Below are 20,675 nucleotides of genomic sequence, written 5' to 3' on the forward strand. Positions count from 1 at the left end.
AACACGGGCTCTGAGCTAGCAGGTACACAGCACTGCTGGAGTATCTTTTTCCATCAGTTAAATTAAAGAACTGAATCCAGCTGATGGCTGGGCTCACCAAGACCTCTTTTAGAGAGGATACTCAGGGCCTTCTGCTGTAAAGCTCTGAAGGGGAAGATGATCACTTTATCCTTGCTGCAGTGTCTGAGTCACCACTGAATTGGAAGCAACTGTTTAAAAAAAAAAAGAGAAGCCTTTTTTGGTGAGACTTCAAAGTTAGCAGCCAAGCAGGCACAGCATTGGATGTGCCAGGCTCGTGACAGAACTGACCTGCCTGGATGCCAGCAGGGAGGTGGGAGCAGAGCGTGCCAATGCCCGTGAGTTGCTCTGCACTGCAGAGACTGGAGCAGAGAAGCTTCAGAGAGGTTCAGAGGTGGCCCCAGCACTGACACCCCCATAGCAAGAGCCAGCATTCTGTGTGTCACTGGAGCATCACTTGTCCAACTACAGGCATGTTTCACTGTCATCAAAGTAACCAAGATGCTCACCAGGGACATCTTTTAGCTGGTTTCTCTGCTCTTTCAGCTCTGCATCCTCTCCTCTGGCCAAGGCAAAAGGCCTCAGCTACCTCATCACAACTACTATCACTTAACTGTACATCAATTAAAATTAAGATTTTTTTGCCAAGTTACACTAGTTTTAATGTAAAATCCTACAAGATTTGTCCTTGTGACTTTTAAGTTGTCTAGCATTGATTTATTTGAACTACTTTTCCCATTAAAGAGATGATCAAGTGCTTGCACCAAAGATGTTGGAGCAGATATAGAACTATGACTGATGCTTCCTGCTCCTGGAAGCAGGATTTCTTACAGGAGCATTAAGATCATAGAAATCACACATACTTCATTTATCTTGGGAGCAGGCTCCTCAGTGAAAGAAACTAGAATGACCTGAAAAGTAGGGGGAAAAATTCTTTCCACTCCAGCCCTCCCCCAAATCTTTTTGTGGGAAACACAACTGTGTTTCTGATGCTAAAATTCACAGATTTAAAAATACTTCTCTTCAAGGAATGTTGCTATGGAAACCTTTACCGTGTCTTCTTCCCCACCCTCCATATGTGAAGAACATTTTCTTCGTCTTTCTTTTTCCTGCATGTGGTAGTTCCTCTTCTCTGTCTGCTACCACCAAAACCCTGGCATTGAATTCTAAGAGATGTCAAACAGGCCTTTTGTTTAGTTGAAAAGTCATTGCTAAAACCCACTCCCAAGCTTAACAACAAAGAGATGTCAAGATGGGTTCTCTCAGGCTCCAGAGAAATGCCTGGAATATTTTCTAGCGTAAGTTCTTGCTTTGGACAAGTGGAAAGAACAGGAGCTGCCATGGTCATTAAAACAGTTTAACTTCCTGGTAGCATAACCCTTAAGTAATCAAGATTTTCCTTTTTTTCCTGAAGGTATTCAGGAAAGTATGTACCACATTCCTTTTGTCCCAAAGCCACAAGACAATCTGAGCACAAAAAGGAAGTCAATAATTGACTATGCAGGTGAGAGAGTGTTTTCCCAATTTGGACTGCCAACAGCCCCAAGTTCATGTAACCGCACAGCTGTTGGGGAACTGGCAAAACAGCTGTCCAAGGGACTTCAAATCAGAAACATCCACCCTGCCCTATAACCAACATTTACTTTTGCAGCAAGTAGGACAGAAATTGCCAAGACCATCCTTTCTATGTAACAATGGAAAATAAAACATGCAGCCCTAAACTCTGTGGTGCATGCCACAGCCACTGCCAGCAAGTCCTTAAACTGCTGGGAACAGAAGGATATTACTATTATTAACAGTATATTAATTTGCAATGGTGCTTCTGTATGTAGCTCATGTTAATTAAAATGTAGAGATAATGGCATTCATGGGTATTTTGGAGGCAATGAGAGGCTAGATCAGTAAACTGTCTGCTCTGCTCAAAGTTGCTAACAACTGCCTCCCCAGCTGCCACCAGGACAAGGGGCAAAAGTAAAAGGCTTTGCCAATCATAAAGAGCATTAGCAATGGCCTGGCTGCTCCCACTACCTGTGCTGGCTGCCTGCTTCTGAGGGCAGCAGGTTGCACAGGCACACAGATACACTTGGGCTCTTAACTTTCAAGAGTTTGCAGCTCTCTATAGAAACTTGTCCTACAGAAAGAGTCTAAGGAATGAAATGACAGCTTTTCTGTGTGCTTTTCAAAACCATCCTGTCAAATTCGTAAAGCAGCTTGCTGTTGTAGAGCAGGAATATGAAGCATAAAAAGCAACAATTCCCTATATTCTAGAAGCAACCTCCCCCTCTTGGCTTTCTTCCTAGACTAAGACATTTCTTTGCATGGGCTGCAATGCTTGCCCATATCCCCACACAACAGGCAGAAGGCATCTCTGGACTTTATACATGTCTGTGGGTCTGGGCAGCACTGACAAACCCCTGTGCTCTATTGAGTGGGCTCCTGAGACTGGTTACCTCCATCACTGCAGGCACTGACTCAGGCTTTTCTCTGGGCTGGCATCAACAGTGCTGTGCCCACAATCTTGTGACATGGCTAGCATAGACCCCCATCCCAGTCATCTCCTCTCCTCACAAAATCTGCAGGAACACAACAGTGTAGAAAATTTAAATCCCTATCAAATGCAGCTGGTGTGGCCCTAGGGCTCAGAAGTTAGTTCTTGTAAGAGAAAGGGGAAATTGGCCAGAAGTTAGTGGGAAGGGGACACACTCTATGAATACAAGTCCTCCTTAGGAAAGCAGGCACAGCAAGAACTAGTGCATGCCAGACAAGGGGTGAGGGCAGAAATGGGAGAAAGCTGATATGTCAATCTTCAAATCAAAACAGATTAAAACTTCCCAAGAAAGCTCTTCTTCCATGAACATTCCCATACAAAAAAAAAAAGGACTTTGCTGCACAAGGATCCATGGTTGGGCTGATGAGTGTTGCACTAAACTGCCATAGTTGGGCTGTCTGAAGTGACAGACACACATAGAGCAAGGAACGGAAACCTAGAGACTTCAGCAAACAATGTGGCTGTGACCTCAGTGTCACTCCCAGCACTGCATTACAAATGCCTGAAAGTGCCTTACCCCCCTCCTTTCCCTCCATGCTCAACACATTTCCTTAACTGATAAGTCAGGGTGTTTTTTTGACAGCAGTTTTGAGCAAACACAAACTGATCATTGGCTTTCTCCAGCACACTGAGCCACATTCTTCTCCTGTATCAGTCATGGACTCCTGTAGCAGGCTTGATCACTGGTCCAGACTGAGCACAGCCTATGGGTGCAGGCTAATGGAAAATTCATAACAAATTATATGGAATCACTCCTGGTTTTGATTACTGTAACTGGGGAAGGGGCTGTTGCAAGGCAGTTTGATCAGCTCCAGCAAGGCAGAGAAATGCTGTAACAGAAATCTGGACAATTACACTTGGGAAGCTTTCCTAGTGTTTGAAAGTGTCACTCCTAAAGCAGGTCTTCATCACCCAATTATATTCCCTGTCCTGTTCCTAGCAGGGACAATGCTATTCCACCATATTTTCCAGAGAAGGCAATAACTTAGTCTTTGTTTTGCCTCCTCTGCACATCCAGGAATGTTTTAAAATTAAATTCTTTACCATGCTGATTTTTCCAGAAGGTTTGGGAAACATCTGCAACCTTCAAGAAAAATAGGCGTTTTTGCATAAGCAGTGAAGCAAAAGCTAACATGAATTGCCATCTGGGGACATGACCAACCTTCAGTGAAGTGGAGGTCAGATTAGCAAGAGCTTTCTTGCAGTTCATTATAAAAATCAATGCAAGAAAGACAGGAAGCTGAACCGCACAACTCTCCTTTTTCTGCCTAACATCTCTGTATCACTCTTCCCCAACAGAAGCTACACTGGGGGGCATCTGAATCTCCACAGCTCCACCAAAAGCAGATCTGACATGTTAAAGCCAAGAGCAGAATTGTCTTTGTCTGGTGCCCACAGAGGATGGCATCAGCTGTTAACCCTGTAAGAGCTGACAGGATTGCATTCAGGCTAGCACACCTCAGACAAGAGCAAAAACATCTTTAAACGAGCAGCGGATTTCCTGACCTGGAAGGTACCGGCGAAAATACCAACATCTGTAGAAGTAAGAACTGCAGTTACCAATTGCAGAGTACTCTGTCTCCACAAGCAATAAAAGCAGCTCTAATGGGAGGCACACACTCTTGGCCTGCTTTGTGGTGCACAGGCAGCTGTGTATGGCTTAAGCAGACACAGCTGCAGGCTGAGAAACCCCTCACCTACCACCACACAGCTGCTGGCTGGGGAGGGGGGCTAGGAACTGGAAAAAAAAGAGAAGTCAGGTGTATGGAGAAAAGACTTATAAAGATCAGATAAAGAGAGAAATGTAAGAGAAAAAAAGGAAGAACCAGAATGTGAACAGTAAGTCAGATGGCAATTACTCCAATGTGATGATGGGGTAGGAGGTTCCTGCCTTGCAAACCATTCAGTGGGGCTCTGAATGGAGCTATCCTATGATTGGCAAAAAAGAAAGGAAGAAGCAGGAAAAAGCATGTGAATATGCAGCATCTGATGCTTCTTTGGCAAGCATACATTTTGGAGAAGGAAGAGGATTCTTTGAAAGGCTTTTAGGTTATTAAGTACAACATTAATCTGGAGCCCTATGAAATCAGCACTCTCCAGTATTTGCATAACCAGTCTCATACTGACCCAGTGCTGAATAAATTGCAAGCATCTGTCGATTTCTGATGTTGATTAGATTAGACACTGCCCTCAGAATTGTCAGGATAGACTCCCTTTCTTGGGGCTTTGCTCTGCGGTTTTATTTCATTTCATTATATTATTACTGATGCTTCTGTTTTCTCAGGGGCCAAACCAATTTTATTCCTCTTGGTTTACTAGCATTTCTCAGTCATTCTTTTTCTTGCAACCCCACAGCACAGCAAGATTACATAGCATGCGAACTAGTGGTGCTATTCCCACCCCACTTTATTTCTCTCTTTCTCACACTCACACATCTCACAGGATATATCTGCTCTTCCTGACAGATATAGCTCAAGGGAGGGAAAGACACTTTGAATAAAAATACCTATATATAGAGAAAGGCTTTGTCCTTGTGTCTTCAAGGTCTTATTTAGCTAGGATTCAGGAAGAAGAATTCCACTGGATAAGAGGGGCACTCTTACCCAGCTCTGGCTGCTATTGGAAAGAGGCTGGGTTAACCAGAGCTCTGGTCCTTGACTAGTTGAACATTAGTTCATACATATACCACTGCAAGATTTTGTTGCTTCCTTGCAAAGGTTTGACCAGAGATCCAAAAGCAAATATAAAAAAGACATGTAGATTAAATCTACTTTAATATTACTAATGGTTAAATTAGAGAAAGTACCCATAGGCATGAGGTTAAGAATATGGAAGGTAAAAAAATCTGGATATAAAATTCCTTGGCTGAATAAACATGGTGCCAGTATGATTCTCATTAAGACCCTTACTCAGAACTTCACTGCTGTCACTTTTAACCCCTTGTTCTGTATTCTCTTAGCTCCTCTTAGACACCGTTATCCAGGCTTCCTCCTTTGGTGAGGTTACCAGTTCGTATTTTGCCTCCATGACTTGTCCTTTCACTGGGTGGAGATATAGTTTCCTTACCAGGACACTCAGCAGAACTGTGGCCACCATATAGGCAAACCTAAGGAAAGAATCAGGAGAAAAGAATAAAAACCTTGCTAAGATGTAAATTTGCCAAAGGACAACAGCCAGCTTTGACAGGTAGTCCCAGAAGTAACACCGAGATGCTGGAAGCACCTTCTCTCCTGTCTGCCACAGAGACTCACTAAGACCTCCTTCCCTATGCTCACCTCAACTCTGGGCACTCCTGGCTTCCTGAGAAACCCAACAAGGAGAGGTTTTTCATGGCTAATTCCTCATTGAATCTGTCTGGGTCAAACCTATAAAAGACGGAACACATTAGGGTTTTCTGAGCAGGCACAGCATCCTTTCCCCAGAAACACGCATACACACACACAAGTAAAAAACTGGAAATGAAACAGACAATCTCACTAGTTTGTTCTCTCTGGGTCATTCCACACAAATGTATGAAGGCAATTGTGCATCCATTCCATCAACATTTCCAGCTGGTCAGCTGTGTCCCATCTTGGTCAAAAATGCTGACAAACTGAGGTAGTGTGATACAGGGCTGGAACTAATGTTCAGTACACAGCTGAGCTGATGCTGTTACCTGCCCTCTATTCGATTCCAGGGCACACACAATCTCATTTGTCTCTCCCTCTCTCTCTGCCCCTCCGAGCCCCCTCCTTTTTCACTTCCAAAAATACTTCCCTTTTCTCCCTGCCCCTCACCCTTCTCTTCAAGCAGCTGGTGTGTGTATGTGTATGTGCTGGGGGAGAGAAGCCAGTGACTCATTCAAGTGAGAAAAGCAGTTTCCAGCTTTAGGATGGTAAAGGCTGTGAGGAAACTATTATCCAGGGCTGGCATGAGTTAAAACAAGGGAAACTAATAAAATAACATTCAATTTCAATATTAACCCCCATCTAAACACGAAATTTGGTGGACAGAAGATGGTTCTCTTAAACCTTTCTGATAAATTCTTCAAGCCTTTAGTTCCCTGTTTAGACATCCAAGCTCTGCTTCTAACAAGGTGAAAGGGCATGTGGGTGCTGATCCTTAGGAAAAGCAGTATCAAACTAAGACTTCCCCTGAACTAAAGTGAAAATCACAGATTTTGTAATAGAGAGAAAATGCAGCTGCCTAGCAAAAAAGCAGGGGGGGCAAACAGTGGTTTTGTGTAGTAGGTGGGTGAAAGGATCACACAGAGCTGGTCTCCTACTTCTGTCATGGAAATCTTCATCTACCTCAAGCTAAACCTCAACTCCAGCCTTCCTGAAACAAACATACAATGTTCATAGCAGTCCTCACTGTCAGTCCCATGGGACCTCAGCAAACCTGAATGCAGTCATGACCTACCTTGGGAGGCAATCCCTGTCAAGGTGCTCATAGACTGCTGCCTCAATCCCTGACCCCTTTCTAAAAAGTGTTATTGCAGGAGAGGACAAGTGCTGTTTTAAAGGCTCTATTCTTTCTCCTAAATCTCAGCTGTCTGTTCTCTCTGTCTAGAATAACTGACCCACATTTTTTGCAGCCCAAGTGAAGTCAATCAGACACAGGTTAATATTTGCCACCTGGAGACCACAGGAAGCTACAGCGACTTTATTCTTCAACCTCCAAAACACTGGCCTAGATCCACTTCAGTTTTCACAGACAGACCAAAATACTGAGGTAGCATTTCCCTTCACCCTAAAAACCCACAACTTTAGACTGACATCTCCTCCCTTGCATATTGTTTCATGATGACAAGCCATTCAAGCCACTGTTTCACAGAAAACCTTCAACAGAAGTTACCAACACTTGCCAGGGAAGCTCTGTATAAGCACAAAGAAGTTTTTATTAAACCCTAACACATACATGCACACAGACTGGAGCATCGAAGGAACTGGACTTTAATTGCCCCAAAACCATGCCCACAGAGACAAACAAACCCAGACCTTCATAAACTGATTTTCTTACAGAGTCTCTTTCATCTCCAGAATCTGCCTAAGGCAGGCCCTGGAGCACAAAAGGCTGTGCTGTAAGATCTAATTTAACAAAGCAAAGGAATTAGTTGCAATTAAAGTCGATTCTACATACTTGTATGGTGATGGCCAAGATGAACTATCCTGCAGCATCACACCAAGAGCATAAAGCACAAGTGTCTGCAAAGAGAATTACAACACATCAATGTGGAAGGAAATGCACAATTGAAAACACCTCTCGACAGTGGATGATGATTATTCTGTAGACTACTCCTATTTAGACAATTATGCAGTATTCATCTACAGATTTTCATAATCCATGCCCAGATGTTAGGATTTTAACTTCTAAGAATCACGCTACAATTGTTGGTGGTAATAGAGGGTGTGACCCCATTTCTCTATGCTTGCTGAGATGTATTTAGGGACTACTTTAGTCTCTGGAAGGGAAGGTGATATGATGAGTGATGTGATGAAGCCTGGAACAATGCTCTTTTATGCATAACTGAGCCCACAGGCCCCTTCAAAAACTTACTCATCCCTGGTGGAGCCAGAAGCAAATCTGCTCAGCAAGAGAACATGAATTTGCAGAACTTCTCCCACAGATGAACTGCAGGCAAACTTTAAGCTAAACTGTACTTTCAGATGACCGAGCACCTGTTCAGGTTCAACACTGTCAAAAGAAATGGTCCTCCTGCCTCTCTCCTGGTATGGAAGAAGAAGGAACAGAAAATTCCCCTACAGGAAAGGAGAGTGGCCTAGTGCTCCCAGCACTGCCCTACCTCTTTGGGGATAGTATGTTGGTCGACTCTGCCCTCCAGCTCCTGCAGCTGTGCAGCAATGGGGGTGAGCTTTGCTGTCCGCACTGTCTCACACAAGACTTGCCGACAGTACCTGCAACCAGCAACCCTTGGTTAGTGTAATTCTCAGAGAGAAGCTTGTCCACATCTTTGTGGCAGCAGAGTGGAGTCAACTGCTTATTTAGAGGCACTTCTTTTTTTTTTTCTGACAAGGAGTCTCAACATCTTTGCAAGAAGCATTAAGTCTCATTAACAGCTTTTACAGAAGGTTATTGGAATCCCTCTTCTTTCAGATTTTAAACCAAACTAAATCTGCTAAAATGCACAAACACACCAGCCTTTTCCTGTACCTTTCACTCACAAAAGAAGCAGCAAGAAAACCACTCTCTCAATATTCCTTTACTGAAACCCTAACACTAGTCCAAATACAAAATGCACCTGGTTGCATCAACGTAACAAATGCAGAAAACATAAACTGCTGACCATGTCATGACCAAAACATGGACTGCTGATCATTACTTGCAGCCCTTTGAGAAGTAGATTGGTTCATAATTTCTCTCTAAATACCTCTATATCCTACCGTGAAGATGACTGATTACCTCTACTACTTCTGGAAAACCAGTACTGAAACCAAACAAGACAGTGAGCAAAAATTTTGGCCTGGCAGCCAAGGGCACTGATTCTGTCCTTTCCTCTGCTGATGAACCTAAAGGGTTTCCTACAGACACCCTACAGTGAACACCTTGGTCCCTGTGTCTGGAGTGCCTGCAGATTCTCTCTGTGCTGCAAGTCATCCTGAGGTTTGGTCACTTCCAGAAAGAAAAAATGGAGTAAGTAGTTTTTGGATGCCTTCTCCTGGCCTAGTGCAGGCTAGGCATCAGACTCCACATGAAACAGCCACCACATGACACAGCCTTCCTCTGCATTCCTTCTATAGGACCCACCTGAGCTGCTCAATTTTCTCAAGTGTAATTGGTCCCTTCCCCAGAACACGGTCCATCTCCTTGTACAGATTCTGCTGAACATCTTCTGAGGTTGTCAGGAAATAGACTGCCCAGGTACACACTGGGGAAGGAATCAAGACAAGACTGGACCCAGAAAATTCAATCCTTCACAAATGGCATTCAGTTTTATTACTTCTTGTATTTTTAACATTACTTTATGGCCTAAAATAAGGTCACCTCTGTTCACAGCAGGCAGTGCTGATTCTGTATTCAGTGGTAGGAACAGAGGCTGAACTCCTGTGTAACAAGAGTCCCTGCAAGCTAAAATTCTCTTTCTGATGCTCTGAGGAGCTTAGGGAGCTGTGCAGGACACTAAAGCACTCAGCCCCATAGCTCTGGCAAATGGATCACACAGCCCAACAAACCCTGATGAATCAGGGCTATTACACCAACCATTCAAATGAAAGGCTGGTTTGTTCAAAGCTTTAGAAAATTCCTTCATTTGGGGGTCTTCCCTAGCACATCTCAAGCAAGTGCTCCAGCCAGCCAATGCCTGGGGCTCCTGAAGGGAGCTCTCTGCAGATGTTGGCAAGCACTTGTCCCCCACATCTATTTTTTGAGGTACTTGAGATTATCTTCAGTAGCAGAGTTAGAAAAAAACCTTGCATAAGAAATAAGTGTGTAGGATGCAGCTTCCCTAAAGCTACAAGGAAATGCATCTAGCTCTCAAAAATGCCTATTCATGAGAACGATCTGGAATCTTGGACTTGATGATCCTTGTGGGTCCCTTCCAACTCAGAATATTCTGTGATTCTGTGAATACATGTGGATTCAAGCCCCTGAAAATTACATTCTTCCTGGAGTACCTGGAGAGGGTATTCTCTGGAAAAACTATTACCATAGTTTTCTGATTTACTTCCCATATTTTTTAACACCTGGATGCATCTTGGCAGTTTTCTTTGGAGTCCTAGCCCCACTGGCTGAGGTACAAGGTCAGATAATCATCCCTTTATAAGAAAGTATTTTACAAAGCTTCAGTTTGCATTTTTATTTGTTTGGGTTTTTTTTTTCATAATCTCTGCATAAATCCCAGAGTAGCTTCTTTAAAAGTCCTCCATACATGGAACACACCTATCCTCCAGAAATTCAAAGCACCCCAACACATGCTAGCACTCTAAATTTCTTCCTGTGTGCCTGAAACTATTTTACAACATTATATTTGTGACTTATTTATTTTGGTGTTTTTTTGAAATTTAGCACCAGCTGGCTGGGGTTAAGAATGCAAGCAAAAAGCAATGGGGAGGAAGTCTAAGGTTCACTGTAAGACTAGAAAGGTTGTCAAACCCAGCTTAGGTTCAGCTCACTAACTGTGGGGCTGTGTTAACAGTCTGATGTAAAAATTAGCTGCTTCCATATGTCTGTAGCTCAGGAGAAAGAATGATGAATACAATTTTTTATTAGCTTAGGGTAAGTCTCATGTCATTACACAGGTTTTGGCAGCTGAGTGCAATGATGGGAAGTTACCTACAGTTACTGTACTTACAGTTAGCGGTGATTACACATCCTGCCAAAGAGAAAATCATTGTATCTTCCAGAATCTAGGAAAGAAAATCTACTTCAGGGAATGAAGTTCATAAGACTGTAAAGAGAAAAAAGAAGCAGCACACTCTCCACTCAAGCACATTAAATCTCTTTAGTGCAGAGAGCAGGAAATACATCTAGAAGACATAAACTGAACTCTCTGTAGAACTTCCACAGGCATTGCACGAGACATGCTTAATATCAACGTATTTCTGGTTTATAAAAATAGCTACAAAGCAGTGGCAAGGAAATCTACAAAAGTCTAATGCAATGAAGCATTGCAGGAGTGGAAAAAATGAACCAGAATCCCTGCATTGGTAAAGAATCTAAGCTAAGATGCAAAAACTTATATTACTCAAAGGCTACAATGTAATGAGTTGCCCATCTGGCAAAACTCCATTATGAGTAAGGAGGTAACAGCTGCACAGACCTGCTGGTCACTCAGGCTCCCCTGCAGCAAGGTGTCAATAAAGACATGTCTGTTGAATGATCTGCCTCGGCGCTCCTTTGTAACCTTCCTTAAGATGGATTCCATCTCCACCAGAGCTTTGGAAGAAAAAAGAAATGTTTATTTTAAAACCTGGTCATCCTGGTGCTGCAGAGAAGCAAATCCGTCTCTCCAAGCAGATTTTCAGACCAGCTGTCCCTGCTGGGCTCACTTACAGAAGCAGCCTCTGTTACATGTTACTGTCAATTTGGAAGGCAGTATCCCCCAATTTAGCTGAAAATGCAGGAACCAAATAACACAGGTTGCCTATAAAAAGCCATCCTTACAGGTATTACCAAGGTGTATACTCTGTGAGCTGAAATCGTGTAAGGGGAAGATAAATAATGCTGTCGAACCATCAGAGAATGTATTTCATCAGCCCTGAGAAAAACATGTAGGAGCCACACAGCTCTGGTTACATGACCTGCAGAGCTACAACTACCACAGCACCAGGACTGATGGAGCCCCTTTGGTCAGGGGTTCTGCAGGCAAGAAGATGGCTCTGTGCTAAAGAGTCTGCAGAGACAGAGAGAGGAATGGGAGGAGAACGTGGGAAGATTTTGGCACAGAGTCCACATATCAGAAGATATGTGAGTCCCCAACTCCTGGTGACTGCTGCGGGAACCAGGGGGAGTTAGGGATCTAGACATCATTTCCTGTCTAGTTTAAATGACCTGCTGAGGACTATCCAAGAAACATGGAGCAGAAGCTGGGTCTGAAACTCCATTTATCAAGGCCTAGTTCAGTTCCTTTGTTTTACAATTACCTTCCTTTCTCCTCTCTGCATAGGAAGGTCAGCAACACTCAAACACCAAGGCTCACTATCTGGAGTTTGTGAAATTGTGTCCTCATGCATCATCACACTACAACTCAGGAAGAGAGTGACCATGAGAAGAACCCATTTCAACGGGGCAGAAGCTGTGCTCAGGTTCTGAAACCCACAGAATCAGAAGTATAAAGAAGGAAACAGTGGCTTTGAAGGATTTACAAGCAAAACTTTAGTTTCAGATACAATCTACTTTAGTTTAGTATCTTATCAATCAATACTGAAATGGTTTAAGTAAGACAACCTAGAATTAAAACAACTTTCTATAAAATATATGAGAAACAAAAGTACTGCTATAACAGACCTGAAAGTCATGTTATCTTGTAAGAACACATCAGAGGCTATCTGATGATGTGTCCAGGAAGGTGTATCCAACAAAGCAGCACCTCTGTACTTGTGTCTTCCGGCCTGTGAGTGACTGTCTGGCAGTCTCTCACCTAGCACAGTTGCTTGCCTCCAAGACAGGTCAAAAGTGGACACTAGGGAGCAGAAAAGGAAGGGAGGAAGCACACCCTGATTCTTCCCCTCTATCACTCTCCAGACTGGACAGACCCTAGAACTAGACCTGGAACTAAAGTTCTAGTCCTGTGACTTCTTGCGCTTGCATTTAACTCCAAAACAATGACCTAATGTGAGAGTAAGTACAATGTATCTGGTAGCTTATGGCACGAGAAGCAGCTCTGAAGAAAAGCCACAACAACTGGGCAAATGAAGTGCTTTCACATGCTAGCTAACTCCTAAGTATTAATCAGTAGGAGGAAAACTGTAATTTTGGGAGAAAACCTACCATCTTCATAGTGCTTCTTCCTAGTCATGTTTTTGTCAAGAGACCCATCCAAGAAACCTCTTCCAATCTCTGACCAAATCTGGAAAAAAGACAGAGAGAACAGCACCATCACTTACCACAGGCTGAGACTGCTGGGACTATTCTAGTCTTCCCTAGTCAGGAAAATTAAAACATCAAATAAAACTAAGTCTTCCTGTCAGTATGGAACTGGTCTTTTCTTTAGGATACCACATCACATTTCAGACACTATGTCTATGATAGCTGGATTTAAGCTGAAATTAAACAACTGCAATTACAACTGTAGGGAAAAGCTATGGGAATCTTAAATTGGAGAAGGAACTGTTTCTTTCCCACCCTATCAAAAACATATTCAACATCCCCACATGTGGATACAGGTGAGATCTCTTCAGAGTTTCCTTTCTCCACTATGTCAGAGAGCCTTGAGAAGATCTTTGAAAGGGAGAAGTTCCACTGGCAGTCCCAACAAAGTTTAACTGACTTAGGTCCCAAAGACCTCCCAGCTGTCATTGGATCTGGGTTCCTGATCCCCATGGATCCTTTAGAAACACCTCAGACTAATGACAGCAGGATCAGCAGGAGGATCTTTCTAACTGTTTCAGCTTGGGACAAGTGAGGCAGAGTCCTCAAGCTTGTACTTTAAAGTCGCAGCAGTAGCTTGTACTAAACTGTACAGATACAAGCTCTGTGTTTTTAGTTTGGAAAAATTTAATAGGAGCTTTTATGTCTCTTTAGGACACTTACTGCATCATGGTACCTGCGGAATCGGATGACTTCCCGGTCATCTTCAAAGCTGCTGCCCATAGCTGTCTGTGTGACAGACTTCATGGCAAAGCCCAGCATGTGCTGGCAGAGTGGCACATGTTGTGCCTCAGGGAGAGACAGCCATTTGGCCAGCAGCTCTTCTGACAGCTTGAGAGGGAATGAACCATTAGTTAGCAGTAACACCAGAAGTCTATTTACCAAACACACCCTGGACAATTTCCCACCCACTTCCTAAGGCAGACCACACTTTCATGGCTGTGGAATAACACTAAACTCTTTCCAGGTTTCTTTCCATGTTTAAACAGGAACATTTTAGCCTCCAATCTTCTACTTCTTTCAAGGCTTTCCCCCAACAAGGCAACCCTACCCTCCTCTCTTGTTCGCTCTGCCACTATAGGAAAACAGATCATATTCTGACTGCTGGACTAAATCAGCATCACTTCTTTGTGGCCCCAAAAGCTGGTTCCTTGCTTGATCCTTGTGTCCTGAGAAATATATCTAGAATCCAGATGCTCCAGTATCTTTAACTGCATCTTGTATCTTGGCATATAAATTCAGCAAGCTCAGCCCTTCTCCCAACCACTGGAGCTAAGAGAACACAGATATTCACACCATGAAAGGCAGAGGCTGTTTGCTATCTCAGATGCTTATAGCTCCAGCACTAATTTGAATGCAAGTCCTTTAGTGATGATTCTCACTAAAACTTCCCCTGTGAAGCACACAGGGATTCTCTGCTGTACAAAGGCAGTTACCTTCTGGATGAGAGCAAAGTTACTTTGCAAGGACTTGGTCACACTGTTCTCATACAGTTTTCTCCTCATGTGGCTCTCTCCTGTATCCCCACTCAGGCTGGACTGGTACCTCAAGAGGGATTTCAGCATTGTCTCAAAGGGATCCACTGAAAGCAAACAGAGGAAACACCATTCAAAAGTCACAATGCACAGGGCTGATGAAAACGGCAGCCTCTTTAATCAGGTACTGCTACTTCTGGGCAGTGAGCAAGATGTGGCTCCCTCCCCTGGAACAGTCTCTTTGGGGCGTCAAGTTTCTCCTGCTCAGTGTGAGCTGGTACCTCACTTTTTCTGGGGCTGATTGCCATCCTGCAATCAGCTCCCCATGCAGAGTTTGCCTGCTGGCTCTACCAAGGAACTCTTTAGTAACAGTGCCTTCAAGAGCTTGTTCCCCATTTGACAGTTCCCAGCTGGTTCTGCCATCTACTTGGTGACAAGAATGTGTGCGGCATGGTCCTTCCCCTTCTCCTCCAGCCTGACCAGCAGTCTCTTTAGCACATTCCCCTTCACATCTGGTGTGCCCTCCTGCCTGAATGTGGCTATGCACTCAGGACATACCAGCTCACGACAGACTTAGCCAGAGGTTGCTCTCTGTGCTCCTTCCCTTGTGTCACAGACCCAGCAAACCTTGTTAGGTACCCTACTGCTCCTGCATGATTTCTGTTGCATGCACTGAGTTCCCTGCTGAGGAGCTCTTCCCAAACTAGCACCTACCTGTCTGCCAGGGCTGCCTCCAGCTTAGAAGCTCCTACAGCAAACAAACCCCACTAATCTCCAGAATGCTTTCTACTGCTAATCACATTCTTTCATCTTTGATCCTTCCATACAGACACTTGCATCAGTGTACAAACTAAAAAAAAACACATCACTTCCCTATCCATGACTCATTTCAGTTAGATTTTTAACTGTGAATTTCATCACCAAAGACCTCTAATAAATTTGTTAAAGGATATTAGGTGTCAATGCAAAACTGTGCAATACAGCATGGCATATGTTTTTCCCTTTCTGTAAACCTTTTAGTGTGCCTTGTGGAACTGGCAGAGTCTTTAAGGAACTATCTGGAAGCAGCAATCAGGGTTTTCAAGAAGGATATTGTCACTGTTTATCACAGTCTGTTATTTCTCCCAGATGGAGAGTGAAACCTCTAAGGCATCAGAAAACATCAAGGCTGGGCTAGACACATATGACTTTACCAGCTGTGGATGTATCTAGGATTCCCCATGGAGACTGGGGTCTCATTATGCTACTAGGCAAACTTACACGAAGAGAAAATTCCCACCTGCACAGGACTTACTACCTAAAGACATAAAAGCAGCTAACGAGGCCAGAGGCATGAATATGGTAATCTTTCCCAAATGTTTTTCTCTCACATCTTTTCTCTTCCAATGTTTTTAAGCTCTGCATCTCACCCTCTTTCCCACTCTGAATGACAAGGAGCATGAGCATGTGTCTTTTGGCAGAGCAGATGGCACCTACGGCTCTCCACGTGGTGGAGGCTGTTATGTGCCTCTAGCTGCTGCTGACAATTCCTCCTCCAAGGTACTTCGTCATGGAGCTGCTATTCATGCCACAGATCCCTGCTGACTGGCACTGGCACAGCCAGGCACAATACTGGGTAGCCAGGAAGACACATGGCAGGTGGTAAAGCCCACACAGAAAATCCAGCAAGCAGAGGCATCTAGAGAGGCTGGAGGATGCTTAGAAGCAACACCTGCTGAAACTGCAAAGTCTTCATGCTGCACATGAAAGAAAACTGCTGGACTAGCCATGGGCTCTGGGGGTTTTTTTCCCAATGTCCCTAGACTGAACTGGCAATCCCACACCACCAGTACATCCTCACTGTTGTGCACTCAGGGCTGCAGAGCCCAGGCTGCCCTTTTGCTGAGGCCTGGCTCTGCCTCTGCTGCTCAGGCAAGGGCTATTTTTGCACAGCTGTGGGAGGCCAGTGACCCCACAAGGCACGAACTGCCTCTGGAGAGAGCTCTACTCAGCCAGCACTTGCACAAACTTTACCATTTGTCCTTGTCTAGAAAACATCTCCACGGTTACATTTTCAGCCCTCCTAGTGACAAATATCAAAATTTCAACTGTTCTTTTCACTTACACAGAAATCTCCCCACCCCAAAAACCTCAAGAGTGCTGTCCTGGACACCACTGCAAGTAAATATAGAGAAAAAAATCTAACTGAGATTGAGCACAGCTAAACATCAGAGATAGAAAGAACCTCTGAACCTGCACACTAAAATACTCACAGAACAGCAATGAAGTCCTGCTCAGACAGACCAGTACCCATGGTTCCATCTCCAGCATTCAGTGTGCTTCTCATTCATTGTCCCAAGCCAAAAAGCAACATCAACTCAGGCGAGTTTTCCAAGTTGGTCTCTGAACCCACTGCTCCTGGCAATCCTGTATTAGTCCACCCTCTTCACATCCACATCGTTTGTAGGCCTGCACTGCTTCCCCAGCACCACTCAGGGGAATCAGCAATAGCAGATACAAAGCTTTACTTCCTTTGAATTCTCCTTGCTAATTAATCTCAACCAAGCTTTAAGAGGCCATGAAAACATACCAATATCAAACACTGCTTGAAACCTAAGGAAAAAGAGTCTCCTGGCATTGGAAATGTTTATAACTATGAATCCAATTAGTTCAGCTTCAAGGCTTTGATGAGAAATGCATTATCTGCACTTCTCTCTCTGTCTCCAAGAAGTTTTGCCATACATATGACACACAGATGAGATGAGAGGAACCTTTGTACGTTACTTGGAGCTAAATCCTGTATCTCAGCCTTGGAAACCAAATGTCAGGTATCCATGAAGACGGATGGTAGCCTCAGGCACTCCAGCTGACTGAGGAAGAGTCACATGGCTTGGGTTTTCACGTGGGGCTGAAGAGTGAGGAGCTGGATATAAAGCAGTCCACTGTGGGCTGTCTCCTGTCCCACAGCACTGTGTGCACAGAAGAGATACGGGCAAGACCACATCTCCAATAAAACTTCAAGCTGTCCAGAGCCAGTTTGTCACTGAGACCTACTACAACCCCTATTTCCACTCACCAAGAAAGGGTACAGGAAGGGCTTTGCTACAGCTACTCAGCTACTACTGTTTATACCTCAATGCTTCAGGAAATATAACCTGTAAGACTGCTCACCTCTAATAAAGTTTGAGCACTTCTAGCAAGCATCAGTGCTAAAAGGAACGCTGTGATACAACTAACATTGCTGCTCTTCCAGCTCTGAGATCGTTAAGAACCCTCCTTCTCAAGCTTGTTGCCTTTATGAGGATCCCCTCATAAGCTCTTTCTTCGTCTGGGCTTTCCATCCTTGGCTTCTCCTGCACGACAGGCTCCCCACTTCTCTGAGAGCACTGGCAGCCTTTATTTGCACTTTCTTTATTCAAAATCATGCCTGAGTGTAGAGGTCAGAATCTCACACGGGACTCCAGGTCTGAATCATGCTCATTTTGTGCAAAAGTCCTCCCTTCACAAAAAATCCATGACTCAATGTATCCTTCTTTTTCCATGGCCATGTCACCCCACACCCAATTCACACAGCCCAATTTTACTCCTCCTGTTCTTGTCCCTGGTATCCCAGCCCTCGGGGATATCCATCTCACTCTGCTGCCTTGTGCTGACAAAGGGTTCCAGAATAATGCCACCAAGGTAGGACACTAACATAAGATGGAGTATTTCATGTACCAAACACTGCATTTCACTTTTCCAAGATAATCCAGCTTTGATCCCCCTTTCAAGTACCAGTCTTTATCAATATCCAAGTAAATTCTGAACTGAATCCCTGACATAAACACAGTTCTCTCACTTTCCTTGTCTAAAAATCAAATTATCAAAGTACAACGTGCATTTCCCACTTATCTTCCATCCTTAAAAACGTATGTTTAGCTCTTGGCATAGCAGGATACTAGGCTAGTCTGTAACTGCCTGGGTCACCTAATTTCTTGCACTTAAGTCCAGGCACTGTGATTCTCTTTCTCCGATACTCAGATCCTCACAAATTCAGAATGTTTATGATAACTTGCCTGCGCAGGGGCCTGTCACCACTTCTCTTGAGTTTTGAGAAAGTGACTGTCTGCTTAACTTCCCCCAAAACACACTTGAGAGCATTCAGATCTTTCAGGGTGGTTTTCCACCTTCTGGAGTGTCATCGTTATCCACTGTGTCTTGCTGATCCTCATTAACTCCCACTCCTTTCCCAGATTGTCACCATTTCTTTTTTTGATTCTGTCAGGCAACTGTACATGAAGCTCACCCCTCCCAATCCCTGCAGAAAGTGAGCTGAGATATCTGCCTTTGCCTGAAGACAACCTACAGGATCAGGTCAGAGGTATGCACCCAGCACCTCAGTTAACCTTGTAAGATAAAAACTGGGAAATCAAGAGAACAAACTCAAAAATCAACTGAGTTAAATTATTGAGCGTGATAACCTTAGGAAGCAAAATGCCCACCTAAGAGGCTTAGGCCATAAATTTAAATACTCTCCCATGACTAAGACAGTCAGCTCAGCTACCAGCACCACCAGCTACTTCCAAGACCATTAAAGGTTTTCATCACAAAATTCTACGCACCAAAAGAAACATTAAAGGTAAAGAACTTCTCCAAATAATAGTTTGAAAAACCTCCATGATGAACCATACAAGGCAGTTATCACAAACTAGCAGAGCTGTTTTCAGACTTAATTTAGTGACATTTACCCTCCTAAACTGCATTTCAAACTGCTTTTAAAATGTATGTCAAGTGGCTACAGGATGTTCACCTTGCTCTATCAAGTGACTAATGAGCATGATGCTTTCCCTGGATGTTTGCCTGCAGAGAGACAGTAAAAGACACAAGTGTACTGATTTCTTGATGGCCACTGGGTAGCAGTAACTCTTGGTCACTGCTACTCAAGTCCAGTAAGAAGGACCAAAGTCATACCTGAACCGCCATGTCACATACAAGTCTCATTTTCTTTCAATGTAGAACAAAACCCTGACTTCCTTTGACACCCTTCCTTTGATTCCCAGCAAGGCCAGAACAAATGGACAAATGAACAAAAGACAACATAAAAGACACTTACACAATCGGTTGGGGTTAATATGTTGTTTCAGGAGATCAATGGAGCCGAGGCTGACAACAAGACGCCTTCCAAACCAGAAGGAGACCAGTGGCCCATATTTCTCATGAAGGTTCACAAGAAACTCATGTAAACTGCTGCTGACAATGATATCTGGCAGGTTGCCATCCCTGAGAAACACAGAGGATATATGGTCATGAACAGCATCCTCTGCCAATGCTGAACTTCATCAATGTGGAGGCAGAAACCACTTACTTTTCGTCAGTTGGAGCCAGCCCAGGGATACCTGATGCTTGCCTAGATGCCTAGAGTAAAAGGAAATGCATCAATCTACATGAACTTCAGATTTTATACAGGTCCCACAGCTTTCCAGCAGGAGAAATGCATTTTCCACACCAATACTACTACATTACTTACAAACATGAAGCAGAAGCTGGATATGCTACATCTGCAGGCTTTAAACCTGCTAAGCCGATAAACCTCAAGTGTGTGCCTGGTGCCACCGGCTAAACCAGGATTATTCATCTGGTTAGATGAAAGATGTCTGCGTAAAGGTTTAAAGGGTCAAGTTTGCAGTGTAGCATCTTACACAGAGATTCGCCCCGGAGGCCTGCAAAAATGCCAGGCGAGCAGACCGCGCCTGTGGAAAGCGGGATTCAGTCCCGGAGCCCGCAGAGCGGGAGGAGCGCCGGGGGCGCGCTGTCCCGGGAACGCCCCGCCCGGCAGCTTCTGCCGCAGGCCTCCGCCACGTCCCGCCGGGCCCCGGGCTGCGGGCCGGGGGCACCGCCCGAGCCCAGGGGCCGTGGGACGGGGCCGTGGGACGGGCCCGGGGCTGTCTCGGCCCCGCGGTCGCTGGCTCTCCGCCCGCCTGCCCCGGGGGCCGGGCCGAGCGCCCCCCGCCCCATCGCCGGCAGCATTACCGGGTACAGGTAGAGCACGGCGCCCACGAGGATGAGCAGGAAAGTGACGGCGAAGATGGCGAAGTCCAGCATGGCCAGGCCGCGGCGGTGCAGCGGCGGCGCCTCGGCCCCACCCCGGG

At 44.6% G+C, this 20,675-nt stretch overlaps 2 protein-coding genes across 3 annotated transcripts in view; both read right to left on the reverse strand.

Annotated features, from left to right (window-relative positions):
- ABI2 (abl interactor 2) overlaps positions 1-4,223 on the reverse strand; it is a 78,433-nt gene extending 74,210 nt beyond the window's left edge. The window contains exon 1 of the mRNA XM_086897551.1: positions 4,073-4,223. The gene's annotated coding sequence lies outside the window, so the exon portion shown is untranslated. The remainder of the gene's footprint in view (positions 1-4,072) is intronic.
- Positions 4,224-5,323: 1,100 nt separating this feature from the next.
- CYP20A1 (cytochrome P450 family 20 subfamily A member 1) lies at positions 5,324-20,666 on the reverse strand. 2 transcript variants are annotated; one of them, XM_086897562.1, is made up of 13 exons: positions 20,557-20,666; positions 19,892-19,941; positions 19,640-19,806; positions 14,530-14,675; positions 13,757-13,924; positions 12,995-13,073; positions 11,325-11,440; positions 10,857-10,911; positions 9,314-9,434; positions 8,352-8,463; positions 7,688-7,752; positions 5,842-5,931; positions 5,324-5,672 (listed from the first exon to the last, which is right to left on the reverse strand). In XM_086897562.1, the coding sequence occupies exons 1-13, from the start codon at positions 20,626-20,628 to the stop codon at positions 5,522-5,524; spliced, it is 1,392 nt and encodes a 463-aa protein (XP_086753688.1). In that variant the 5' UTR covers positions 20,629-20,666; the 3' UTR covers positions 5,324-5,521. The 2 variants fall into 2 exon arrangements, with proteins under 2 accessions (XP_086753688.1, XP_023787296.2); XM_023931528.2 differs by lacking the exon at positions 20,557-20,666 and adding an exon at positions 20,054-20,407.
- Between the last annotated feature and the right edge of the window lie 9 nt (positions 20,667-20,675).

This window comes from Cyanistes caeruleus, chromosome 7, assembly GCF_971803275.1.
Source record: "Cyanistes caeruleus chromosome 7, bCyaCae1.hap1.1, whole genome shotgun sequence".
In the NCBI taxonomy this organism is placed as follows: Eukaryota; Metazoa; Chordata; class Aves; order Passeriformes; family Paridae; genus Cyanistes; species Cyanistes caeruleus.

Bases quoted from the DNA above. Each gene is read 5' to 3' on its own strand.
- CYP20A1 (XM_023931528.2), bottom strand. From the start codon at position 20,161: ATGAATAATCCTGGTTTAGCCGGTGGCACCAGGCACACACTTGAGGTT. The intron at 9,435-10,856 runs GTAAGTACAGTA...TTCCTTCCCCAG, and splicing joins ATGTGTAATCACCGCTAACT to TGTGTACCTGGGCAGTCTAT. The intron at 5,673-5,841 runs GTGAGCATAGGG...TTCTTTCCTTAG, and splicing joins CAGGAGTGCCCAGAGTTGAG to GTTTGCCTATATGGTGGCCA.